General features: G+C 47.1%; 2 protein-coding genes and 1 long non-coding RNA gene across 8 annotated transcripts in view; 2 read left to right on the top strand and 1 right to left on the bottom strand.

Moving 5' to 3' along the window:
- The window catches only part of DYNC2I1 (dynein 2 intermediate chain 1), a 77527-nt gene extending 61697 nt beyond the window's left edge, over positions 1–15830 (bottom strand). For all 4 annotated transcript variants that reach the window (XM_054726154.1, XM_054726155.1, XM_054726156.1 and 1 more), the window contains exons 1-4: positions 15722–15830; positions 14052–14105; positions 12871–13270; positions 10674–10765 (exon numbers count right to left, since the gene is read on the bottom strand). In XM_054726154.1, the coding sequence (XP_054582129.1) occupies positions 10674–10765; positions 12871–13270; positions 14052–14105; positions 15722–15736 (561 nt within the window). In that variant the 5' untranslated portion in view covers positions 15737–15830. The remainder of the gene's footprint in view (positions 1–10673; positions 10766–12870; positions 13271–14051; positions 14106–15721) is intronic.
- Positions 15831–15903: 73 nt separating this feature from the next.
- On the top strand, positions 15904–20234 carry LOC129151421 (uncharacterized). Of its 2 annotated transcripts, XR_008558102.1 has the most exons (4): positions 15904–16220; positions 18498–18549; positions 18654–18915; positions 19939–20234. It is a non-coding gene; the product is annotated as an uncharacterized LOC129151421 (long non-coding RNA). The 2 variants fall into 2 exon arrangements; XR_008558103.1 differs by lacking the exon at positions 18498–18549.
- Positions 20235–22368: 2134 nt separating this feature from the next.
- ESYT2 (extended synaptotagmin 2) overlaps positions 22369–27880 on the top strand; it is a 72125-nt gene continuing 66613 nt past the window's right edge. For both annotated transcript variants that reach the window (XM_008156460.3, XM_028132571.2), the window contains exon 1: positions 22369–22795. In XM_008156460.3, coding sequence (XP_008154682.2) covers positions 22484–22795 — 312 coding nt within the window. In that variant the 5' untranslated portion in view covers positions 22369–22483. The remainder of the gene's footprint in view (positions 22796–27880) is intronic.

Below are 27880 nucleotides of genomic sequence, written 5' to 3'. Positions count from 1 at the left end.
GAAATAGAAAGTAAACAAGCAACCCCATTTACCATTGCAACAAAAAAAAATTAATATGTAGGAATAGACTTAACCAAGGAGGCAAAAGATCTGTATTCAGAAAACTATAAGATGTTGAAAAAAGAGAAAGAAGAAGATATAAACAAGTGGAAGAATATACTGTGTTCATGGATTGGTAGAATCAACATCATTAAAATGTCCGTACTACTCAAGGCACTCTACAGATTTAATGCAATCCCTATTAAAATACCAACAGTATATTTCACAGATTTAGAATACTCCAAAAATTTATATGGAACTAAAACAAACCCCGAATAGCCGCAGCAATCTTTTTTTATTATTATTTCTTTATTGGTTATGGTATCACATAATTGTCCTCATCCCCCTATTCCCATCCCAAACCCCTCCCCACGTATGCCCCCACCCCCCTGTTGTCCATGACCACTGGTTAGGCTTATATGCATACAAGTCCTTTGGTTTATCTCTCCCCCTTTCCCCCACCCTCCCCTGCCTTCCCTCTGAGGTTTGACAGTCTGATCAATGGTTCCCTGTCACCGGGTCTGTTTTTGTTCTTCAGCTTATGCTGTTCATTATTTCCCTTAGATGCGTGAGATCACGTGATACAAGAAATACACTTAGACCTCGGCACTCTCTCTCAACAACGGCACTGCGTCTACTCTCCACTCCTGGGAAGCTCATGCCCCGATATTTATCAAAGAAAAAACAACAGAGGAGTAGGAGAAAAATGGCGACGGAATAGAGTCGTGTTTGGAGTCTGGTCCTGGGGTGGAGAGTAGGAGCAGCAAAGGTTCGCAGGGGGAGTGTATACTGGCAAGCCAAGGGACTACTAAACTCCAGGAGAAGGCGGGGGAGTGCTGGCCAGGGTTCCCCTGACCGTGCAGCACCCACAGGGGCTGGGTCTCCTCCCGGAGCTGCGGGCTCACTGGGCGCCTCGCCATCTTGCAAGGAAAGGAGGATTTTATTGGAAACCTGACTTTCCGTGACAACTGCAAACACTGAACTGCTGCGAGCACCAGAACACGGGTCCCCTATCGGCGCAAACATTCGGATTCAAAGGAACTCTTCACTGCACCACGGAAAGGTCAGATTTCGCCTGAAATAAGGTGTGGTTTCTAATCCCCGCGGTGGGTGAGGGAAGTGCTGGGTGAGGGAAGCGCGGCAGCCGCAGGACTGGCAGGAACCGGGAGGTCTGTGCCTAGAAAAATCTGCGGCAGTTGCAGCTGCCGTGATCCGTGAATGTGGAGGGGGGTCTTCTGAGCTGCTAACAGAAGTGACCTCTTAAAAGCAACTCATTTTAATCTGACGAGGAGGATCAGACTAAGAATTTTCAAAGGAGTGCAGGCTCCTTAGTCTGGCGCACAGACCCACTATCCGCACACTTGGGCTCTTTCCGACTCTGATTGCTAAGCCCAATACATAGGAAAACCCAGGTGGAAACCCTGAAAGACTGCAGGGGGAAGTTGTTTTTTCGGAACCTGGGGAGCAGAGCTTGGTGTATCCATTGGAGAGGCAGCTCTGAGGCGCACACCTCCACAAACCGGTAGTGAGTGCCATAGAGGGGAAAAAAAAAAAAAAAAAAGCTAGAGAGGCCCGGAAGTCAATTCAGAAACCCTGCCACCTAGGGGCTGAAACGCTAATTGTCTCTGGTGTAATCAAAAATAAATACGAGAAATTAAGACACGGCCTGCTTAAAAAGCAGGACTGGCTTACAACACTGAGAAGCAGTGGAACGAAGCTGAACTGAAATACCGCCCAGACTTGGAAACAGGCGTACCAAACAGAATAATAGAGGAAGTGAATGACAGCCGCTACTGCACATTTTAGTCTTCCTATTTTTTAATTTTTAATTCTTTTTTCAATTTTTTTATTCTAATTTTTTTATTTTCATTTTTTGCATCTTTTACTTAAGAAACTAAATTTTTTTCTTTTTCTCACTCAATTTTCACCTTTTTAATTATTACATTTTTATTTTCAATCACCATTATTATTACTATTATTTTACTTTTTTTTTTTTAATGTCATTTGATTTTCCCTTTCTTGTATTGTGGGATTAGTGTCCTACATTCTATTTGCATCTTTCCCTTACCCTATCTCAACGCTAACATTTTGCCATCACTCTCCTCCTAAATTTTCCCCTTTTGGTCTCTGGTTTATCTTAACCCTTTCTGGCTATAGATTTTCCCTACTTTTTCAGTTTACCCTCTGCTAAAATTTCACCCTACTTATATATCTAATTCCCAACCCCTTGCTCCAAATCCATACATACCTCTCTCTACGCTACCTTAAAATAATTATTTTTCTCGCTGGCCTTTTGTTGTTGTTTGCTTGAATGTTGATTAGATTGAATTTTTATGTTTTTTTATGAGATTGTTTTGATTATTCTTTTTGTTTGTTTGGTTGGTTCTTTTGTTTGCTTTGTTTTTGTTTGTTTTTTACTTTTGTTTTCCCTTGCCTCACTCGATATTAGTTGGTGTTGCAGTTTGTATTAATCTCCAGGCTCGTGTTGCTGGAATTTGCCGGGAATAGTGGTTGTTCTAGTGGAGTCTACTCCCCATATATATAGTTTGTTCCCCTTTTCTCTCTTAGTATCGTTCTTGTCTCTCTTACTTTTTTTCTTTTCTTCTTTTTTTCTGCTCTTTTCCCAAGTTCAGATTCACACTCTTTTTTTTTTTGTTCTTTCTTTTTACTCTCCCTCTTCCACTCCTATTCCCAAATTTGTCTTTCTCTGGTGGTTACCTTTATGGGAGGTTATTAATATCGTGAATACAATTCTGTTCAGTGCCTTGTGTGTTGTGCCTGGTTGTGTTGTATTTTGTACCTTTAAATCAACGCCGGAGAGAGAGAACTATATAACCAGACATCCGGAGAAGAGAGACCATGGGGAGACAAAGAAATAGCCCCCATAGGAAAGAGAAGCAGGCATCACCAGAAAAGGAAGTAAACGAATTAGAGGCAAACAACCTATCAGAGAAAGAATTCAGAGAAAGGGTCATAGGGTGGCTGAAAAGGATGGAAGACAAATTCGACAATATGAGTAAGAACCAAGAGGAAATGAAGAAGAACCAAGAAGAAATGAAAAATGACATCGCTGCTGTAAAGAACTCAATAGAAAGCATCAAGAGTAGACTAGAAGAAGCAGAGGACCGCATAAGTGAGCTAGAAGACAAGATGGAAAAAAATACCCAATTACAACTGCTTCTAGAAACAAAAATTAGAAAGCATGAGGAGAGCCTAAGGGAACTTCGGGACAACACAAAACAAAACAACATCAGGATAATAGGGGTACCAGAAGGAAAGGAAACGGAGCAAGGAATAGAAAACCTGTTAGAAGAAATAATAACAGAAAACTTCCCTGATATAGGGAAGAAAAAACCCACACAAATCCAAGAAGCTCACAGAGTTCCAAGCAAAATGAACCCCAAAAGACCGACGCCAAGGCACATTATAATTAAGTTGGCAAACACCAATGACAAAGTAAGAATCTTAAAAGCGGCCAGAGAGAGACAGACAGTTACATACAAAGGAACCCGCATCAGACTAGCAACTGATTTCTCAACAGAAACTCATCAGGCCAGAAGGGAATGGAATGAAATATACAAAGTCATGCAAAGGAAGGGTCTGAATCCAAGAATACTGTACCCAGCAAGCCTATCAATCAAAATTGAAGGTGAAATCAGGAGTTTCACAGACAAAAAAGGGCTAAGGGAGTTTATCACCACCAAACCAGCAATGAAAGAAATGCTAAAGGGTCTGCTGTAAAAAAAAAAGAAAGAAAGAAAGAAAGAAAGAAAGAAAGAAAGAAAGAAAGAAAGAAAGAAAGAGGAAGCAAAGAAGGAACACAGGGGTATAGAATAAAAATGGCGACAAATAAGTGCCTATCAATAATAACTTTAAATGTAAATGGATTGAATGCCCCAATCAAAAGACACAGGGTAACAGATTGGATAAGAAAACAAAACCCATATATCTGCTGTCTACAGGAAACCCACCTCAAAAAAAAGGATGCATACAGACTGAGAGTAAAGGGATGGAAAAAGGTTTTCCAGGCGAATGGAAATGAAAAAAAAGCTGGGGTAGCAATACTTATATCTGACAAATTAGATCTCAAAGTGAAGGACATAACAAGAGATAATGAAGGCCACTTCATAATACTAAAGGGAGAAATCCAACAAGAAGAAATAACTCTGGTAAACATATATGCACCCAATACAGGAGCACCAAGATATATTAAAAAACTCCTGGAAGATATCAAAGGAGAGATTGACAGCAATACAATCATAGTAGGAGACTTCAATACCCCACTATCACCATTGGACAAATCCTCTAAACAAAAAATCAGCAAAGAAACATCAATCCTAAATGACTCACTAGACCAGATGGAATTCATCGACATCTTCAGAACATTTCACCCCAAAGCCACAGAATATACATTCTTCTCAAGTGCACATGGGTCATTTTCAAAGATAGACCATATGTTAGGACATAGGCAAAGTCTCTCCAAATTCAAGAAGATAGAAATCATATCAAGTATCTTCTCAGATCACAGTGGCATAAAACTGGAAATCAACTACAATAAAAACAACCCAAAGAAATCAAACACATGGAGACTAAACAGCATGCTATTAAACCATGACTGGGTTACCAAAGACATCAAGGAAGAAATAAAAAACATCATGGCAACAAATGACAATGAAAACACAACAATCCAAAATTTATGGGACACAGCGAAAGCAGTCCTGAGTGGGAAGTTCATAGCTCTACAAGCCTACTGCAAAAAACAAGAAACAATGGTAATAAATTACCTAACCCAACAACTCAAAGAGTTAGAGAGAGAGCAACAAGAAAAGCCCAGTGTAAGCAGAAGGAAAGAAATAATAAAGATCAGAGCGGAGATAAACGAAATAGAGACCAAAGAAACAATACAAAAGATCAACAAAACCAAGAGCTGGTTCTTTGAAAGGATAAACAAGATTGATGAACCTCTAGCCAGGCTCACCAAGAAGCAAAGAGAGAGGACCCAAATAAACAAAATCAGAAATGAAAGAGGTGAAATAACAACAGACCCCGATGAAATACAAAGGATTGTTACAAAATACTACGAACAACTCTATTCCAACAAACTGGACAACCTGGAGGAAATGGACATATTCCTAGACAAATACAACCTTCCAAAACTCACTCAGGAAGAATCTAAACAGCTCAACACGCCAGTAACTATGGAAGAAATTGAAGCAGTCATCAAAAAGCTTCCGGCAAACAAAAGCCCGGGGCCAGACGGCTTCACAGGAGAGTTTTACCAAACTTTCAAGGAAGAACTAAAACCTATCCTCCTCAGACTATTCCAAAAAATTCAAGAGGAAGGAACACTTCCAGGCTCCTTCTATGAAGCCAGCATCACCCTAATACCAAAACCAGATAAAGACAACACAATGAAAGAGAATTACAGACCAATATCCCTCATGAACATAGATGCCAAAATCCTCAACAAAATCCTAGCGAATCGGCTCCAGCAATACATCAGAAAGATCATACATCATGACCAAGTAGGATTTATCCCAGGAATGCAAGGATGGTACAATATCCGCAAATCAATAAATGTGATACATCACATAAACAAATTGAGAGATAAAAATCACATAGTCATATCAATAGATGCAGAAAAAGCATTTGACAAAATCCAACACCCTTTCTTGATAAAAACTCTCAACAATGTGGGAATAGAAGGATCATACCTCAACATAATAAAAGCTATATATGATAAACCCACAGCAAACATCATACTCAATGGGCAAAAACTAAAACCATTTCCCCTAAGAACAGGAACAAGACAGGGATGCCCACTCTCACCACTCCTGTTTGACATAGTACTGGAAGTATTAGCTATCGCAATTAGGCAAGAAGAAGAAATAAGAGGCATCCAAATTGGAAAAGAAGAAGTGAAGCTGTCCTTATTTGCAGATGACATGATATTGTACATAAAAAACCCAAAAGACTCCATCAAAAAACTAATAGATCTAATAAATGAATTCGGCAATGTAGCGGGATACAAAATTAACGCCAAGAAATCTATGGCATTTCTATACACCAATAGTGAACTTATAGAAAGAGAGACTAAAAAAGCAATCCCATTTACCATTGCACCAAAAAAATTAAGATACCTAGGAATAAACTTAACTAAGGAGGTAAAAGACCTATACGCGGAAAACTACAGGACACTGAAAAAAGAGATAGAGGAAGACGTAAACAGATGGAAGAACATACCATGTTCATGGATTGGTAGAATCAACATTATAAAAATGTCCATACTACCCAAAGCAATCTATAGATTCAATGCACTCCCCATCAAAATACCAACAGCATATTTCACAGACCTAGAAAGAACTCTCCAAAAATTCATCTGGAATAAAAAAAGACCCCGAATAGCCACAGCAATCCTGAGAAAGAAGAATAAAGTAGGTGGGATTTCAATACCAGATTTCAAGCTGTATTACAAAGCCACTGTTCTCAAAACAGCCTGGTACTGGCACAAGAACAGACATATAGACCAATGGAATAGAATAGAGAATCCAGATATCAACCCAAACCACTATGCTCAATTAATATTTGACAAAGGAGGCATGAACATACAATGGAGTCAAGACAGTCTCTTCAATAAATGGTGTTGGGAAAATTGGACAGATACATGCAAAAAAATGAAACTAGATCACCAACTTACACCATACACAAAAATAAACTCAAAATGGATACAGGACTTAAACATAAGACGGGAAACCATAAAAATACTAGAGGAATCCACAGGCAACAAAATCTCAGACATATGCCAAAAGAACTTCTTCACTGACACTGCCCCTAGGGCAATGGAAGCTAAAGAGAAAATTAACAAATGGGACTACATCAAAATAAAAGCTTTTTCACAGCAAAAGAAACAATCAACAAAACAACAAGAAAGCCCACTGCATGGGAGAACATATTTGCAAATGCCATCACTGATAAAGGTTTAATCTCCAACATCTACAGGCAGCTTATGCAACTTAATAAAAGGAAGATAAATGATCCAATAAAAAAATGGGCAACAGACCTAGACAGAATATTTTCAAAAGAAGACAGAAGGAAGGCCAAGAGACACATGAAAACATGCTCAAAGTCACTTATTATCCGAGAGAGAGATGCAAATCAAAACAACAATGAGGTACCATCTCACACCTGTCAGAATGGCTATCATCAACAAATCAACAAACGACAAGTGCTGGCGAGGATGCGGAGAAAAAGGAACCCTCGTGCACTGCTGGTGGGAATGCAGACTGGTGCAGCCACTGTGGAGAACAGTATGGAGTTTCCTCAAAAAACTGAAAATGGAACTCCCATTTGACCCAGTAATCCCACTCCTGGGAATATATCCGAAGAAACTAGAAACACCAATCAGAAAGGATATATGCACCCCTATGTTCATAGCAGCACAATTTACAATAGCTAAGATTTGGAAACAGCCTAGGTGCCCATCAGCAGATGACTGGATCAGAAAACTGTGGTACATCTACACAATGGAATACTATGCTGCCATAAAAAAGAAGGAATTCTCATCATTTGCAGCAACCTGGATGGTATTGGAGAACATTATGCTAAGTGAAATAAGCCAGTCAATGAAAGAAAAATACCACATGATCTCACTCATTTATGGATAGTAAAGAACATTATAAAGTGATGAACAAAAAGATAGATACAGAGACAGTAAAGCATCAAACAGACTTTCAAATTATAGGGGGAAAGTTAGGGAGAGGTGGGGGAGATATGAAATCAAACAAAGGACTTGTATGCATGCATATAAGCATAAACAATGGACGCAAAACTCTGGGGGGTGAGGGCATGTATGGGGGTGGGGTGGGGGGGGGTAATGGTAAGATATGTACACATATAATACCTCAATAAAAAAATGTAAAAAAATAAAACAAAAAATAAAAAATAAAAAAGAAATACACTTATAAGAACCGCAAATGAGACAAGCCATAATGGTTATTTGCTGAGAGGCAAATGAATCAGTCTGTAGTGAGTTTCTTTCTGGGCCAAAAGTTCTTTTGAGTCCCAATTTCAATATCGAACATTTTCTTATGTGTACTAGCCGCAGCAATCTTGAGAAAGAACAACAAAGTTGGAGGAATCACAATATCAGATTTCAACTTAAATTACAAAGCCACCTTAATCAAAACAGCCTGGTGCTGGCAGAAGAACAGGCATAGACCAATTAGAGGCCCAGTGCATGAAATTTGTGCACTGGTGGGGTCCCTAGCGGCTGCTAGCATCCATTGGGTACAACCTCCCTTCCCCCAGCTGGCCCCGCCCCCTGGTAGAACTCCCAAACGAACTTCCGCTCAAGGGGACAATTTGCATACTACACTTTTATTATATAGGATGAAACAGAAAAAAGACCCCAGAAATTGACCCAAGCCATCATTCTCAATTAATATTTGACTAAGGAGGCAAGAGCATACAATGGAGTCAAGGCAGTCTCTTCAATAAATGGTGTTGGGAAAATTAGGCAGATACAGGCAAGAAAATGAAACTAGACACCATCTTACACCATACACAAGAATAAACTCAAAATGTATAAAAGACTTAAATGGAAGTCATGAAGCCCTAAAAATCCTAGAAGAAATCATAGACAACAAAATCTCAGACATCCCTCCTAGCAATATGTTTACTCTACAGCTCCTAGGGCAAAGGAAACTAAGGAGAAAATAAACAAATGGGGCTACATCAAAGTAAAAAGCTTCTGCACAGCAAAAGAAACCATCAACAAAATTAAAAGGAAGCCTATATGTATGGGAGAACATATTTGGCAATGACACACCTGATAAAGGGTTAATATCCAAAATATATTAGAAAGTTATACAACTTAACAGAAGGAAGACAAACAACCCAATTAAAAAATGGGCAAAGGACCTATATAGACACTTCTCCAAAGAGGACACACAGATGCCAAGAGACATGAAAAAATGCTCAAAGTCACTGATCACCAGAGAGATGGCAAATTAAAACGACACTGAGGTATCACCTCACACCTGTCAGAATGGCTGCCATGAACAAATCAACAAATGACAAGTGAGGATGTGGCGAGAAGGGAACCCTGTGCACTGCGGGTGGGAACACAGACTGGTGCAGCCATTATGGAGAACAGTATGGAGTTTCCTGAAAAAATTAAAGATGGAACTTCCATTTGACCCAGTGATCCCACTTCTAGGAATATATCCTAAGAAACCCAAAACACCAATCAGAAAGAATATATGCACCCCTATGTTCATCTATACTAATAAAAGGGTAATATGCTAATTAGACCGGGTCGACCAGACATCTTCTGGGCATCTGGTCCTCCTTCCGAACAAAGCCACTGTGGCGGGGGCTGAGGCAGAGGTGGTTAGGGGCGATCAGGCTGGCAGGGGAGCAGTCAGGGGTGATCAGGCCAGCAGGGGAAGGCAGTTAGGGGCGATCAGGCAGGCAGGGGAGGGCGGTTAGGGGCAATTAGGCAGGCAGGCAGGCAGGCAGAGGAGTTAGGGGCGATCAGGCAGGCAGGCAGAGTGGTTAGGGGTGATCAGGCAGGCAGGCAGGTGAGTGGTTAGGAGTCAGTGGTCCCAGATTGCAAGAGGGATGTCCGACTGCCAGTAGTCGGACATCCCCCGAGGGGTCCCGGATTGGAGTGGGTGCAGGCCAGGCTGAGGGACCCCCCACCCTGTGCATGAATTTCATGCACTGGGCCTCTAGTAGCAGCACAATGTACAAAAGCTAAGATCTGAAAACTGCCCACGGGCCCATCAGAAGATAAGTGGATAAGAAAGCCGTGGTACATTTACACCATGGAATACTACGCAGCAATAAAATAGAAGAATCTCTTACCCTTTGAGACAGCATGGAGGGACCTGTAGAGTATCATGCTGAGTGAAGTAAGTCAGTAAGAGAAAGACAAGTATCACATGATCTCACTCATATGTGGAATCCGAGTAACAAAATAAACTGATTAACAGAGTGGATCCAGAGACATAGAAGCATGGAACAGAGTGTGGCATCTCTGAGGGAAGGCAGGGGAGGGTGCGTGGGAGGTAATCAACCAAGGACATTGTATGCATATATGCATGGCCCATGGACACAGACAATGGGGCATTGAGGGCCTGGGAGGGGAAGGGGGCGGGCTGGAGGGTGTCTATGGGGGGAAAAAAGGACATATGTAATACTTACAACAATAAAAAATTATTTTTTTTAAAGAAGGACTCCACTAGAAAGGGAACAAATGCAGCAGGTGGGTTTGCCACAGGTATCAGATATCAGCGTGCAGGACACACCTGCCATAGGCCTACAAATGCCATGCACCTGTCCTCCTGAGTCAGGACACCGCCTGGGACACATCTGCTGAGGACACAGGGACAGCACCCTGAGGACATAAGTAACTAACGCCTTTATGTAAAGGCAAATGGGGGACGTCTACATTTACCCTGATCCAGCAAGTTCTCTTCCAGAAATGATCATAAGGACATAATTATGATTTAATGCAGAGCTTACCGCCTGGGTGTCTTCCCAAGCCTCGAAGTCTATGTCACAAAATTTCCCCAATGCCTCTACCACCAACATGTCATTGATTTGCAGTGTTTGGGGCCTGGTATGCATACCTTCCTTTCTCGGTATCTTCTTTCTCGCTCTTCATCTCCTCTTTCAGAGTTCTCATCTCTCCTCTCGTTCTCTTCAGTTCTTACTTTACTTACTATAAAAAGAAAACATGCTTTTATTGTTTGTTTTTTGTTGTTAATCTTTACCAGGGAACATTTTTTCATTGATTTCTTTTTAGACAGAGTGGAAGAGAGAAGGAGAGACAGAGAGAGAAACATCGATGTCGATTGGTTGCCTCCCGCATGCGCCCCAACCAGGGCCACGGATTGAGCCTACAACCGAGGTACATGCCTGTCACTAGATTCAAACCCGGAACCCTTCAATCCACAGGCCCACGCTCTATCCACTGAGCCAAACTGGTGAGGGCAAGAAAACATATTTTTAACATTCCCAAACTTCAGACATCCAAAAGGCCCCCTAACATCTTGCTGCAACCTTTTTTGTAAATACTGCATTACAAAATTATGTATTAACACATGAAAACATATCCTTCTATTAGACCACATTCTATAATCTCAAGAATAAAAAGTCCTGGAATCTAAAATAAAAATGAATCTCAGAGGGACGGGAGGGTTGGGTGGGTGGCTGGGAAGAGATTAACCAAAGACCTTGTATGCATATGTGCATAACCCCTGGACACAGACAATAGTGCGGGGAAGGCCTGGAGTGAGGGGTGGGGGCGGGCTCCAAGGGGTCAATGGGGAAAAAGGGGGGACATCTATAATACTTTCAACAATAAAGATAAATTAAAAATTAAAAAATCACATACAAAAATGAAATAAAGGAGATGACAGTGGCAACTGCTAAGGAGGCAACCTGGCAGGTGCGGCCTAGCTGCTGGGACTCAGCGGCACTAGCCCAATGCACACACCTTCGGGCCCGGCATCGCCAACAGAGGTGCTGGGGTAGCACAGCCCGTCCAGAAAAATGCCCCTTGGGCGGACATTTCCGCCAAGTGCTCAGCTGCAAGAGAGTCAATGCGACCTTGGGACAAGTGGAGGAGGGCACCACCTACAGCCGGTCGCTGCCCCCCACACCTGTGAGAGAGGCCAAAGGGACCAGCCGAGCCACAGACAACCAGTGACGATACACACAGCTCCCTCCAATAGTGAAAACTAGATTTTCACTTTTGAATCTGCCAAGACAAAAGTCATTACGCTTAAAATGAAGAAAACAACATTTTCAGAGATAAGGACCAAATTGAATATTCAGACAAATTGTTAAATATCTATACTAATAAAAGGGTAATATGCAAATTGGTCACAACGCCCTCACAGTAACAACCGAACAGCAGGCTGTGTGGGGCGACCAGGCCGGCAGGGGGGTTAGCGAGGGACGACCAAACGACTGACCAGCAGGTTGCGTGAGGCAACCAGACCAGCAGGGGGGCAGTTTGGGATGACCAGGCCAGTGGGGGGGCAGTTTGGGATGACCAGGCCAGCAGGGGGGGCAGTTTGGGATGACCAGGCCAGCAGGGGGGGCAGTTTGGGATGACCAGGCCAGCAGGGGGGGCAGTTTGGGATGACCAGGCCAGCAGCGGGGGGCAGTTTGGGATGACCAGGCCAGCAGCGGGGGGCAGTTTGGGATGACCAGGCCAGCAGGGGGGGCAGTTTGGGATGACCAGGCCAGCAGGGGGGGCAGTTTGGGATGACCAGGCCAGCAGCGGGGGGCAGTTAGGGGCAATCAGGCAGGTGAGCAGTTAGGAGCCAGTGGTCCTGGATTGTGAGAGGCATGTTCTTGGGATCAGGCCAAAAACAGCAGTTGGACATCCCCCAAGGTGTCCCGGATTGGAGAGGGTCCAGGCTGGGCTGAGGGTAGCCCTCCCTCCCCCTGTGCATTTAAGCACTGGGCCTCTAGTTGCTTAAAATAAAACAGATACTTCTGAGAAATTCTTTTACCAAAGAGCATAACTTTTGTTTATCTACAATGTGGATTGAGATTTACAAAGATAATTAATCTGGAATGTTTCAATAGTAAAACTCTAGCAAATGAGAAAATCATTATTCCTTTCATTCACTGAAATGAGGTTTAAAATACCGAAAAGAAAACCATCTTGTAAAGCACACAGTTCAGCATGGGCACAACCCAACGCAAAGCTGAGCCTCTGAAAACCAAGGGCAAGGACAACGTGGGGAGTGGGCACTTCAGAGGGGCTCGCCCACATGCCTGGCCCTGGGAGGGCCAAGCCCAGACACGTACCTGACCGCATTCTGTGCTCAGGCCAGTTGTGGTGCCTGGCCGCAGGCTTGGGCTCCTCCCTCCGCACCCGGTGCTCTCCCTCACGCTCCCGGTCTCTCTCCCGGTCTTTGCCTCGGCTCTGGTGCTTCTCTGTGGTGTCATGCTCTCGGGCCTTGTCCCTCAGCTTCTCTCTGTCCAGGTCCCGGGCGTCCCTTCTCCTCTCCCGTGGCTTCTCCTTGTCTCTGTCCCCACGAGGATGCTCCCTGGAGCCATGGCGGTCTCTGTCTGCCACCCTCTCCCTGCGCTTGGCATCCCGGTCTGGGTCCCTGGGCTTCTGCTCCTTGGACTCAGGGGTATCCGTTTCCAAGTCCTTATGTAGCTTCTTTTCCTTGTGTTTCTTATCTTCCCTAGGAAGTGCCGACTGTGCAGCCAAAGCAGAAAAAGGAAAGGGTTTCTGAGCGTGACAGCCTTAAAACCACCCGCTGCCACTGCGTCCTGCTCCCCCGCCAGCAGGAAGGGCAGGAGAAGCCGCCACAGCCGGAGGTGTCACAGCATCTCTCTGACTGCAGACGAGCGCCCACGTGGGAGACACATTCCCATTTGTTATCAAGTCAAATCTAAAACTCTACCCAGATTAGAAAGAAAATGAACAGGATACTGAAGAAGAAAAAAAAAAGAAATAGCAGAATAAATATGCAAATCAATGACTAAATGGCACACCAAGAATGCTTGTGGAGGCCCTGGGGTGAGCCTTGATAACTCACAAGCTTCTTTCAGTTTAGATTTTCATAAAGAAAAAAATAGAGAGAACAAGGTACTGAAGCGGTGTCACAGTGTCTGAGGCCCATCCAGGTCCTACTCAAGTACAAAGACCTTCCTTATAAAACTCTCAGGGGATCTCTCTCAATCCCCAAGCCTCCCTCCACATACGTACACATACACACACACAGACAGACTCACACAATGCACACCACACATGTACACACACAGCCTGGGCTCTGAACCATGAAAGAAGCCAGGCAGAGTTGGTGACATTCGGGCTGGGCTAGGAAACCCCTTTCTCACCACAGACCCAGAGCTACTACCCACATGAGTCGAGAACACCCCTGAAATGAGCCACATGGAAGCAAAGTTGTGTGGGGCTGAGAACCAGGAAAGACTGTCCAATCAGACCCCAGCTCAAATACTCTAAACACATTTACCCAAAGGTGTTTCCGGAGGTCATCTGCTGTCCATGTTTCATCTTTGGTTCTTCTCTAAAAAGAAAAGTATAAAGTTGGAATTTTCCAAGTTTAAAATAATCATTTTGCAAGCTCTACTAAGCTGCATTTCATTAGACCATTTTAATCAATGGCAATGAGTCCTAAATATGCAAGAATTTACTATCTACCAGAATAAATGGTAACAGATATACAGATTTTTTAAAAATATTCACTAGTCTAAAAGTACCTATAAATTATTACAGAATGTTTTTCTTTGGCTGCTTCATGATGTAAATGCCCACACTGCCTCAAGGCTCAGGCTAAGCATGGGCAACACAGTGCTCCCTTTCCCAGGCCCCTCAGCAGCCTATCAGTGCCAGGCCCAAGCAGGTGCTTCATTCATAAATATGAAGGGTCAATCTGGCATTTAAGAAAAACCAACATAAGAAAGAGAAGAATCGCCCTGGCTGGGTGGCTCAGTTGGTGACAGTATCGTCCTGTACACCAACAGGTTCCAGGTTCAGTTCCCCATCAGGGCACATACCTAGGCTGCGGGTTTCATCCCTGGCCCTGGCATGGCAACCAATAGTTTTTTTTTATTGATGTTCTCTCTCTCCCTTCCTCTCTCTCTAATTTCAATAAAAGCATATCCTCAATGAGAATTTTAAAAAGAGAGAGATGCCCTGACCGGTTTGGCTCAGTGGATAAAGTGTCAGCCTGCAGACTCAAGGGTCCCAGGGTTCGATTCCGGTCAAGGGCATGTACCTCAGTTGCGGGCACATCCCCAGTGGGGAGGGTGCAGGAGGCAGCTGATCGATGTTTCTCTCTCATCGATGTTTCTAGCTCTCTATCCCTCTCCCTTCCTCTCTGTAAAAAAATCAATAAAATATATTTTTTAAAAAATAGAGAGAAGAATCAAGACAAACAAACAGAGAAAATGACACAAGAAAATGAACAGAAGTATTTATTTTCTGTTTTTAAAGGCATAAGAGTTATATCCTCTGGAAGATATTAAAAATCTTTTAAGCACAAATTAAAACATGCTACAAAAGGAGCAATATGAGAACAAGAATTCTTAATATTAAATGTAACAAAGTAAAAAAGTTAATAAAGTTAACGATAAAGTTGGAGAAATCCCCCTAATATATCAATATGTCTATATTTTTAAAAAGGCAAAGAGATGGGAAATACAAGCCGCCAGTCCAACCCTTACCAAGAGACTGAATCAGAGTTCTAGAAAGAGAGGATGGAGAAAGTAGAAAGGGAGAAACACCCAGAGAGAGAGAGAGAGAGAGAGAGAGAGAGAGAGAGAGAGAGAGAGAGAGAGGTCCCCGAAGTGAAGGTAAAGGAGAGCGATCACAAGTGTCAACCACGACATTACCGGCCCAGCCACGCTTCGGTCTGCAGTGAATACTGCTCACTCATCATATCACAGTGTTTGGTTTTCAGATTTAAAAATCACAGGAAAGTTGCGCTGCAGGATAACTTAAAAAAACGAGGGGGAAACGGAGAGAAGACGGAGGTCGGAGTCTGTGGGCGTTAAGCGGTGGGCAAAGGAGGCTAAGCGGTCACGGGGTCCGCCGGGCCCAGCGCCGCCGGGGACTGGACACTGTGGAGACTGGGCCCATTAAGCAAGTTCCGCGAACTCCCCAGAGCCCGTGTGCACCCACCTTCCCCGGCTCCATGGCCGCCTGCAGGCGCGGGCCCAGGAGGAAAGGCCCGCGGCGCCCTATTCTCCTCCGGAGGGGCGTCGCCGACTCCTAGCAACCGGCACGCTGAGGCGGGAGGGCCCAGCTACCGTTGGCCCGGCATGCTCCGCGGCCTCCCTAACGCGCAGGCGCGACCCGACTCCGGGCCGCGGGGAGGCGCGAGCAGCGGAGGGCAGAGCGACCGCCGGCTGGGACTTCCCTGCGCTCGATGCGCCCAGCACGCTGGGCTGACCCCGCTGTGGGCCGGCGGGAGCGCAGCTGAAAGAGAAAAGTGAGGCTCGGCTGCCGCCTCAGCTGCCGCTTAACCGGCTCCTCTTCGCCGGGTGGCCCCTGGGTCATCGGAGGCCCCGACCTGGCTCTTGGAAGGCAGTGTGTCCAGACGTTGGAAGCGCCAGACCTCACAGATTTACCGTCGGTGATGGAAGGGCTTTTCATCTGTATAAGGCTTTGCACTTCACAGGTAATTTCTCCGTTTGTTGTCATTTGGTAAAACACTTGTAAGAATGGCAGGAATCGAGGCATTTGAAAAAGCAGTCGTGAAAGGATGACTTCCTGCGACAGGAGAGATGAGAGCTGAAGCAGGAAGGCGAGTGTTCTGCATCTGAGGTTTCTTTCCTCAGTGCAGGATGCCGCGGTGCAGGTCCCAGTCCAGCGGCGCCGTGGAACTCGCACCCAGCTGTTAACAAACACAGTTTTGCGTTTGTTTAGTATACGAATGATGCTGACAGGTATCACACTTATTGTTCTCACGCGCGCGCGAGTGCATTCTTGCCCTGGCCGGTGAGATGAGATGGTTGGAGCATGGTTCAGATACACCAAGGTTTCGGTTCAATCCCCGCTCAGGGCACATACAAGAAGCAACCAATGAATGTATAAATAAGAAGAACAACAAAACGATGTTTCTCTCATCTCTCCTAAAATCCATAAATAAAAATGTTAAAAAAGTAAATTTGTAAATCATGTGTTAAGCAATACTTCAGTTTGTGCTTTTGATATGGTTTTTCTATAGATACAAATTTTATTTTTCAGACATTGTATTTTTTAGTTATATACTATTATGAACCGGTTACAGTTTTATGGGCCCATCTATGTATTCCAGATACAAAAGCCGTTTACTCAGTTCCTTGCCTTAGAGCCGTGGTCGGCAGACTGCGGCTCGAGAGCCACATGCGGCTCTTTGGCCCCTTGAGTGTGGCTCTTCCGCAAAATACCACGGCCTGGGCGAGTCTATTTTGAAGAAGTGGCGTTAGAAGAAGTTTAAGTTTAAAAAATTTGGCCCTCAAAAGAAATTTCAATCGTTGTACTGTTGATATTTGGCTCTGTTGACTAATGAGTTTGCCGACCACTGCCTTAGAGAAATTAACAGATCCATTAAGCCAGTGATGGGCAACCTTTTGAGCTTGGTGTGTCAAACTTCGCCAAAAAACTGAGCATAACTTGGGTAGTGTGTCACTTTGAGGAAAAAACATTATTTCGCAAATGTGTCATCCTCAGGAGCAGCAAATGTTTCATCCTCGGCATGCGGCCGCCTCAGCGACCACGTGTCATCAGAAATGGCTACGCGTGTCAGTGCTGACACGCGTGTCATAGGTTCGCCATCACTGTATTAAGCCTTTTGTATTTAATGATACTCTGGTTTTTAACATACCACTCCTACCTTTTTCATTTCTACTCATCCGCACTTAGAAAGAACATAGAAGGAAGTTAGGAAAGGTAATATTGGTGATAGCTATGTTTTATTCAGGGACTGCTTCAAATGAGGCATTTCTCCTAGCATCCCGCATGAGCTAGGCATGTTACAGCTTTTCAGATGAGGAGTCTGAGGACCAGAAAGGTTAATTTGCTTGCCTGAGGGCACACAGCTAGGCTGGTGGATGATCTGAGGTTAAATCATCCTCTTAACCAGTGTGTCCTTCCATCAACAAGAAAACAGTGGATACTGTTTCCACCCACACCCATACTGCAAGAATGACCCTTCTCCCTCACCTCCCAAGTGCAGTCGCTAACTCTTGTCAAGATAATATGTCTTTGTCTGTATTTTTCATTCTAGCCCCTACCAATCCATCCTGCACTGCAGCCAGTCATCTAGCACATGACTCTCATGTCACTCCGCCTCTATCCTTTTCATCACCAAACAGGAAGACTTAGACAGTCACCCAGATGCACCATGTTCACAGGCTTTGCAAATGCTCATTCCTCTTTCTCCCCATCTCCCCTGTGTTTGCAAAATAAATGGCTATAGATGAAGATAAAACAATCTTTCCTCGGACTTCTTAAAACAATTATTTTCTAAATAACTCACTTGCCAATCAAATATTACATTTTATCTTGTAATATTTACCTTACTGAGTTCATGTGATGACATGGGCACTATAGAGTGTTAGAGATAGCTAAAACATAGGCTGGGCCTCCAGGAGCTTGTAATTACTAGGAGAGAGAAATATGCACACAACGACCAAACAATCTGAGTGAGAGTCAGAGTGGCTTCCACCTCCACAATGAAACCCCTGCAGGGGTGTAGAGGATGCAGCTGGGACAGGGAGAGGTAGTAAAGTGGACAGAACAATTGATAAGGCCCAGATCTAGGCAGGAGGGGATCCACAACAAAGCGAAAAGAATTGAATTTAAACAGAAGGCAGCACTTTTATATATATAATAAAAGGCTAATATGCAAATAGACCAAATGGCAGAACAACCGAACAACCAATCAGAGGCTATCATGTGCTCTGACCACCAGGGGGCGTGTGCAGAACATGGCAGGTGTTGGCCATGGCCTGATGGTGGAGCAGGTGAGCAGGGGTGCCAGACCAATGTGGGGTGCCATTCACTGTCATTTGCTGTCATCGGGCGAGCCTCTGATGTTTACTGAAAATTCTTTGCTCCCGCTCGCCAGTCCCACCTGGCGCTTGCACCTGCTGCTGGTGCCGGCCCTGCTCACACCTGTTGCCGGCGCTGGAGCCGCCACTCGCACCCACTGCCAGTACCAGCTCCACTTGCACCTGCAGCCAGCACCAGAGCCAATGCTTGCACCCGCTGCCGGTGCCCAGAGCCGGTCCAGATCACTCAGCTCCGTCCGCAGTTGTGAGCACTGGCACCCATTGCTGGCGCCAGCCCATTTGCTCTGCATCATCAGTGGGTGGCAGCCGGGTCAGCAGGTCAGTGTGTGGGAGCAGCAGCAGCGGGAGGGGGGCTGCCTGCCGACAGGGGACTGGGGGCCATGGTGGGAGGGGCTGGGCAGGGTCCTGGAGGATGGGCAGAGACCCGCCCCTGTGCCTACTGCAGCCTTGCAGCCCACAGTTCCTTTCAAGGTGCAGGAATTTGTGCACTGGGCCCCTAGAGTGTGTGTGTGTGTGTGTGTGTGATTTCAAAGAGGGAGAGGGAGAAAGATAGAAACACCAATGATGAGAGAGAAGCATTGATCGGCTGCCTCCTGTATGCCTCTGCCTTCTTCTGGGGATTGAACCTGAAACCCAGGCATATACCCTTGACTGGATTAGAACCTAGGACCCTTAAGTCCACAGGCCAACACTCTATCCACTGAGCCAAACCAGCTGGAGCCAGAAGGCAGCACTTTAATCTGAAACCAGAAAGGAATGAGAGTAGACACTGAACGTCACAGCTTCTTGTTGTTGTTGCTAATCCTCACCCAAGGATATTTTTTTCCATTGATTTTTTTAATTTTTATTTTTAGAGAGTGGAAAAGTGAGGGAGAGAGACACAGAGAGAAACATTGATGTGAGAGAAACACATTGATTGATCGCCTCCCACATGGCCCAGGCCCGAGGATAGAGCCTGCAACCGAGGTACCTGCCCTTGACTGGAATTAAACCCACAACCCTTCATTCTGCGGTGTACACTCCAACAACTGAGCCAACCCAGCGAGGGCCACAGTTTTGTTCTAGAACATGCACAATGATGCTCCCCTTTCCTCTGAGAAACCAGAGGAGAACTGTTTGCACGGAAGAGAAGGAAACAGGTAACGTGAAGGTCACGGAGATTGAGGCGTATAAAGAATAAAATACTAGCGAGGACCTAAGAACTGAGCTGGGCCTGTTACTGACTGGGTGCAGAGATGTATTCTGCCTTCTGGCGTGACCAAATACAGGGAAGTGGGTCACAAAGGCAGCCGAGGCAGGAGGCTGATGGACACTTCTCTTCGATGTGTTTTGCATCCCTAGGCCCCCGGTCAGACTTCCTCGCAGATGTGCAGGCTTCCTTACGTGGCTTGTGTTCACACGTCTGGTCTGTAGGATGTGATTCTACAGCTCCTCGGAGGACAGGCTCATGCTCCTGTGGTAACAAGGCAATTGCTGGCGAGGTCGCAACCGAGTCATGAGTGCAGGGTGGCATCTGAGCAGTAAACTGTTGCATAGGAAGAGTTGAGACCCACCATTTTACACACAGTGGTGAGCAAAAGTAGGTTGACAGTTTTTCGTATGGAAAATAGTACAATAATTAATAAATAATAATACAAGAACAAGCTGTTTCTCGTACTCCCAACTGTAGCCCTACTATTGCCTATCCCCTGTATTTACAGCTTACACAATGTAATTCGGTGAAGAGCAAGGGAAAACTACTTCGTTTGTTTGAGATTTAGCACCTTCCACTGAAGTTGAGTGTTCTAGACCCTAGAGCAGTGATGGGCAACCTTTTGAGCTTGGTGTGTCAAACTTCGCCGAAAAACTGAGCATAACTCGGGTAGTGTGTCACTTTGAGGAAAAAACTAACTCCAAGACTCTAGTCGCAAATGTTTCATCCTCAGGAGCAGCAAATATTTCATCCTCAGCATGCGGCCGCGTGTCATCAGAAATGGCTACGCGTGTCAGTGCTGACACACGTGTCATAGGTTCGCCATCACTGCCCTAGAGCAAGGTTTTTATGAGATATGTATTTATGTCTCCATAGCAACACATACACATGCACACATAATTATATACAGACTCACAGATGAAGGGAGGAGATAGGTTTATTCATTCAGTACTTGCTATGCCGGGCACTGTGCCAGCCTGAAGATATGCTGATAACCCTAATAAATGTGATTCTTGCTCTCAAGGAACTTAAAGCCCAGTGGAATTACTAATGAGACCTGGCAAAGTTAGGAATGCTTGCCAATGCCATCCCCAGCCCCAGAGTCATGTTAGGAGGTCTGATTCCTCCAATCTAACGGGCTGACTGCAGCTTAGTCTTTAGTTGGCAGTCCTCTTCATCTCACACAGCACGTGGTCTGTGGGATAGCACTGTTCTGTCCTGAGGCACCAGGCTTTGTCCTGCAGCCACTGTGTAGTGATCAGGTGGTCACTCCAGAATCCCTGCAATACGGCAAGGAAGAACACATGTCAACCACGAATGTAAAAACAAGTACGCATGCTCTGTTTCTCTCCTATAGTCCCTGCTCTTCCTGAAGTTGGTAATTCAAGGCTACCAGTAACAAGGTTTAATGAGTAAGAGAGAGGTTAAAAAACAGCCCTGTCTATATAAATTTAATTAAAATTTCCTTGGAAGTCAGTGCATATGCTGAAGGACAGTTAACTAGGAAGTATTGGTTGAGTTTCCTGGAAAATAAAGTGACCAGAGGCTGCTGTGCTTCTCAGAAATCACAAGCCAGGTCTAAGCAAGTCCTTTCAGCATTGAGTAGCCAGGACGTGACCATCTTCCAGAGAAGCTGAGCAGCATCCTGCCTCGAGCCGGAATCCCACTTTCCTGCCAGCATCGCCTCCGACACGTTAGCTGGGGCCGAAATTCCTGTCTAACACTCAAGTAAAAGGGCCTCATCCTGTTGCGTTTTCCTCATGTCTAAGCTGGCTGCGATTTCCAAAACAACACATCTTGCCCTAGATGGTGTGGCTCAGTGGATAGAGCCTCGGCCTGCGGACTGAAGAGTCCCAGGTTCCTGCCAAGGGCACATGCCCTGGTTGAAAGCTTGATCCAAAGTAGGGGCCTGCAGGAAGCAGCCGATCAATGGTTCTCTCTCATCATTGACGATTCTCTCCCTCTCCCTTCCTCTCTAACATCAGTAAAAAATATATATTAAAAAACACACACAAAAACAACACATCTTTATGCTGTGGCATCATCCGCACGACTAGAGCGGTAACTGCTTTGCTTTAAGGCGCTGCACTATCAACCACTCAGGAGCGCGGTTTTTAACAAGTTCAAAGTCTATGAAACAGCTACTTCCCCAAACCTGCAGGTGGAAGGAACCCGCAGGAGCGCGCACTTCTCCTTCCACACCAGCCCTCCAGGAGCCGCGCCCGGGCCGATCCACCCGTCCTCCGGTCCCCCGGCCAGGCGACAGAGCCGTCCCCAAGCCCGGGGCGCTCCGCAGCCGGTGCCGCGAAGGCCACTGCCGTGCCGGCAGCCCAGCCCGCAATCCTGCTCCGCAGGTAGGCAGCCGGAGGCCGCGCGCGCCGTCCCCCAGAGCCCCCGCGAAGTGCGTCCCGCGCTGGGCTCCGCCCACCCCCAGAGGCCGGCCCACCACCGGTGAAGACCGAGCGGCCAGCCCCGCCGAGGGCCTCCCGCCCCGCCCCGCCCACCCCAGGAGTGACGTGCCCCCAGCCCGGGCCCCGCCCCGCCGTCCTGCGCGCTGACGTCACACGCCGCCTGCCGGCGGCAGCGCGCGCGGGCGGCAGGGGAGGCGCCGTCCCCTCAGAGGGGCGCTGGCGCTCGGGTGGAGGCACCTCGGCCGGGACTGGACGCGCCGGCGGTGCGGCTGGGCGGCAGACGATGGGAGACGCCGGGGGCCCGGGCCCGGTGGCCAACGCTGCACAGGCCGAGCCGGCTGGCGCGGCGCTGAGCGTGGACGTGGTGGGGCTGTTGGCGCAGCTGGCCCGCAGCTTCGCGCTGCTGCTGCCGGTGTACGCGCTGGGCTACCTGGGCCTGAGCTTCAGCTGGGTGCTGCTGGCTCTGGCGCTGCTCGCCTGGTGCCGGCGCAGCCGCGGCCTCAAGGCCACGCGCCTGTGCCGCGCGCTGGCGCTGCTGGAAGACGAGGACCGCACTGTGCGCCTGGGGGTGCGCGCCTGCGACCTGCCGGCCTGGGTGAGTGCCGGCGCCCGAACCCGCGTACCCGCACGACCCGCTTTCTTCCCCACCCTCATTCCCACCCCGACGCTGCGCCTACCCCCTTGCCTGCCTGGGTCTGGGGTGCGCGCCTGCGACCTGCCGGCCCGGGTGAGTGCCGGCGCGGGTCCAGCCCCGGACCCACATCGAGACTCCGCTTTCCTGTGGGCTCTCGCGCCCGCCCCGCCCGCCCCGCCCGCCCCAGGCTTACCTGTCCAGTCCGGTGTGCGCCACGCCTCGACCCGCCCCGCCGGCCTAGGTGCGCCCGCCCTGCTCCTGCTGCCTCCCGGCCCAGGTCGGGTGTCTGCGCCGTTGCCACCCCCACCTGCCCACGCTGGTGTGTCCCGACCACCGCCTGCTTCCGGGTCTGGTCGGGCCGGTGTCCGTCCGGATCGTTGTCCGCGCGCCCGCCGGGTATAAGCCCGCGTCCGCGCCTGTGGCCCCGCCGTCCCCTTCCGCGCGGGCGACCCGCAGCCCCTCCCGAAGGCGCCTTCCCTCGCTCCCTGCTCCCCCGCGCCGTTGCAGGACCTGGGCGTGTGTGGGGGGGGAGCCTCCGGGGCAGCGGGGAGCGGAGCCCGGCCCCAGCTGCGCCGCAGGAGAAAAAGGAGTGGCCTCGGTGCCTCCGGAGAAGTCGGGTTTTCTTCTTCCCCAGGAGACTCATTTCTTGGTCGTTTCTGACCAACTGAAGAGCAGTGAGGGTCTCCCCAAGAGGCGGACGTCAAGCTGAGGAGAGTTCGGCTCTCTGGGCAGTAGCGTTGTAGGACCGCACTCTCCTGGCCCGCGGCGCTGGGGCGGGGCGTTTTGGCAGAGTTTCGCTGCTGGGCCGCGGCAGGGTACGGGTCGGTTTTATTTTTACCTCGGGCCGTTCTCTGCATAAGCTGTTTATGCAGAATGGAAGCTAATGGGGTTGGTTGGCTTCCTCATCGTTTTCTCCTGTTTCCTAATGCTTTCCTAACCTGAGTGGTGGCACCGTTTCAGACTTACCGGAAATAGCAGTATTTTAAGATAAGTAATGCTCACATCAGCGTTGGTGTAAACTTCAAGTGAAAATGGCCAGCCGTGTGTCCGAAGGGTCGTTTCCTCTTGGAGGAGGAAGGGCTTGGCGACCGAGAGTGAGCCAGAGGCCGAGAGGTCGGAAGCAGCAGTGCCCGGGGCCACAGGTACTGGGGCGCGGCGCTGCCTGCAGGTGACGGACCGCAACTGCAGGAGGAGTCCCCGCGGGGGGAGGGGGGGTCTGGAACTGTCCGGGCGCGGCGGGCATGTGGCACAGTATTTTGGAGAATCAAGTCACTAGAGCAGGAAGGAGGGGGTGCCCTTTGGCTATGCAGGAGGACTCGCAGATGGCGTCTAGTATCTCACACCTACTTAAATGATGCCAGAAAGAAGCTAAATCACCAAAACAGCCGGCCTCATCGGGCTGAAGTTCACAGGAACCATGTGCTGACTTTCATAAGTATTTGGCCATCGAGCTGTTGGCTAATACCAGTTGGCTTATAAAAATCCTTGTGAAATGCACAGTTTTCACATACTAAGTGAACAAATAACAGTTCCTACTATACTGGGGGCAAGACAAGTTCAGGGAGGAAGGAAGGAAAGAAGGAAGGAAAGGAAGGAAGGAAGGAAGGAGGAAGGAATTTATATTTTCTCCAAAATTTTTCACTTATTTATTCCAAATTTGCATTTGCACTTATATCATATATATATGTGTACATATATATGTATGTACACACACACACACACACACACACACACACACAAACATACCCGCATTGCTTAGAAAACTTCTGGAAAGATTCACATGCAACTTGACAGTGATCACATCCAAGAAAAGCACTAGGGGGTTGGAATTTGAGGGGGATATATTTTTTAAGGAAAATCTTTTTTATACATTTAAAAATTTTACTTTTAATTATAGTACATGTACAATTTTATACCTTTTTTATTATCATGTTATTTTCATAATAAAACCAGTGGATTACATTGTCTGAAAGGATGTCTGCTATTCTGCTTTAGCTAGGGAGCAAAGCAACAATAGAAGATTTCTGTATTAGTAGTATTGATTTTTAAGTGCATACTTGGGTTCTTGGGGTTCTGAACTTTGGGCTGGTATTTTGCTTTGAATGAGATATATTTGTACACATTTTCTTTTTTTTTAAGTATTTAAAAATATTTTTTATTGATTTCAGACAGGAAGGGAGAGGGAGAGAGATAAATATGAATGGTGAGAGAATCATTGATCTGTCTCCTGAATGACCCCCACTGGGGATCCAGCCTGCAACCTGGGCATGTGCCCTGACAGGAATCAAACTGTAACCTCCTGGTTCATAGGTTGATGCTCAGCCACTGAGCCACACCTGGTGGGGCTGCACTCATTTTCTTTTCTTTTCTTTTTTTTTAATATTTTATTGATTTTTTACAGAGGGGAAGGGAGAGAGATAGAGAGCCAGAAACATCGATGAGAGAGAAACATCGATCAGCTGCCTCCTGCACACCCCCCACCGGGGATGTGCCCACAACCAAGGCACACTCCCCTGACCGGAATCGAACCTGGGACCCACCAGTCTGCAGGCCGATGCTCTATCCACTGAGCCAGACCGGTTCCGGCTGCACTCATTTCCATAATAGTTTGATTCCCAGCAGGGTTGGAAGCAGAGGAAAATAGGAATCGATGTGGTACCCACTCCCACCCCCGCTTTTAGATATGTTCACTTACAGTTTTTCACTTTATTTAGTAAAGTAAAAAGTTACACTGGGTATGAAAAATGAGGTAATTGAAGAATATTACCTTGAGAAAAAGTATATATTGTTTTGAATTAAGGCTACTAGGATGTGAAAAATACCTCTCATTTAACATGTGATAATTCTGTAAGACTTAGGTCCTGCAGCTTCAGTGTAAACTGTATTATTCATTCATCCCTCCTTTTTAAAAAAATTTGTTTATTCATAAATGGAAAAGGCCTGGCAAGTTTGGATTGATGGGTTGAGGACTGGCCTTTTTTGTTGGACATACCAGTGTCTAACCTGTGTTGTAAAGTTAGACTGTGGCTGAAGAATATTCTTGAAGAGTTTTTGTGGAGATACTCAAGAACAGTATGTATTTTCATTTAGTTGAAAAATTAGAACTTGGTAGGGTGCATTCTGCCCCTTTCCTGTTTTTTTCTGCTGCCAATAAATGCTAATTCTATGGCTGCAGTTAAGTAGAGACCCAAACCTGTCCTGTTACTCAGTTGTTTGGACAGTTGGTTTCATTATCTGACACTTTGATGATTGAGATTTAATGCTCGTCTATATTGTGTACAAGCTCTTCTTTGGAGGGAGCTTTCTTATCCTCATTCTGTGATGGTCAGGAGAATTTAACTCTAGCCAACATTGAATATGTGTAGTCTAAGAACCAAATGAACAAAACAAAAGAATATACTCTGGTCTCATGTAACAGAAGGACAAATATTTGCTTTTATTCTCAGTGTTAAACATTGACTTACACTTTATGGAAATTTTGTGAAGACAAAATATTTGTTGTAGCTAAATCAGGAGCCAGTTTAGCTATTTTAAACTGTGGTTGCAACTTCACCACTTAGATCCTAGAGTGATAATGTGCTTTGAGAAAAGGTTAGAGACCTCCTCAAGGCTGTGAAGGGGACCCGGATGCTCTTTGGATTCTTGTTCACATACTCGGCTGCTGCTGCAGTTCAGAGAGGGAGTGACTGAGTATTGCCATGCTTGTGTTGTGTGGTCTAAATGCTTCATTAAAGTAGAAAAGAATAAAGCAGTCAATATCTGCCTCACTTTACATTTCAAGATGGGAGAATATAGAGCAAGGACTGACCTATAAATAATTTAAATAAATATGAGTTGAACACATGTAACATATTTATATTAAATTAACATATTGCATTAATCTATATATATAAAAAGCCAGCGACCAGAATGCTGTCACAACCAGAATGACCGACCAAAACAACTGGTTGCTATGACGCCCACTGCAGCCAACGAAGGGCTTGATCAGGGATGGGGCCGGTTGGCCCCTGCCCCACCCCAGAGTGGCCCCCCCCCCTGATTAGGGGCGGCCCCTCCCCTCAGCTGCCCCATCCCCTATCGCCCCTCCCAACCAATCGGGGGTGGGGCCGGCTGGCCCACCACCCACAGCCCCTCCCAACGGCCACCCCTGCCCCCAGTTGTCCCCCCCCACCCCAATCAGGAGTGGGGCCTGCCAGCCAATTGCCCGCGCCCCCTCCCCTATGGCTGGCCCGGTGCTGATTAGGCCCTGATTGGGGTGGGCTGGCCAGCCAACCTCTTGCTGTCTCCTCTTCCCAACAGGCCCAGCCTCGATCTGCCCCAAATGTGCACTGGGCCTCTAGTATATTTATAAAATACTAGAGACCTGGTTCACAAAATTTGTGCACGGGGGAGGAGCTGCCCCTCAGCCCAGCCTGCACCCTCTCCAGTCTGGGACACCTTGAGGGATGTCCGACTGCCTAGTTCTTACACAAATAATGTAAATGGGCGGTCGGACATCCCTCTCAAAATCCAGGACTGCTGGCTCCCAACCCCTTGCCTGCCTCTGCCTGATTGCCCCTAACTGCTTCTGCCTGCCAGCCTGATCACCCCCTAACAACTCCCCTGCCAGCCTGATCGACGCCTAACTGCTCCCCGGCCGCCCAATTGCCCCTAACTGCCCTCCCCTGCTGGCCTGGTCATTCCTAACTGCCCTCCCTTGCCAGTCTGGTCACCCCTAACTGTCCTTGCTGCTGGCCTGATCACCCCCAACTGCCCTCCCCTGCAGGCCTGGGTCCTGCCCAACTGTTCTCCACTGCAGGCCAGGTCCCCCCCCCCCCCCAACTGCCCTCCACTGCAGGCCTGGTCCCCCCCAACTGCCCTCCCCTGCAGGCCTGGTCCCCCCCCACTGCCCTCCCCTGCAGGCCTGGTCCCCCCCAACTCCCCTCCCCTGCAGTCCTGGTTCCCCCCCCCCCAACTGCCCTCTGCCGACCTGGCCACTCCTAACTGCCCTCCTTGCTTGCCTTATCGCCCCCAACTGCCCTCCCTTGCTGGCCTGGTCTCCCCCAA

The sequence above is a fragment of the Eptesicus fuscus genome, chromosome 14 (assembly GCF_027574615.1).
Source record: "Eptesicus fuscus isolate TK198812 chromosome 14, DD_ASM_mEF_20220401, whole genome shotgun sequence".
NCBI classification, from domain to species: domain Eukaryota; kingdom Metazoa; phylum Chordata; class Mammalia; order Chiroptera; family Vespertilionidae; genus Eptesicus; species Eptesicus fuscus.
Note: the sequence above shows the minus strand (reverse complement) of the source record. Positions and strands in the feature narration are given on the sequence as shown.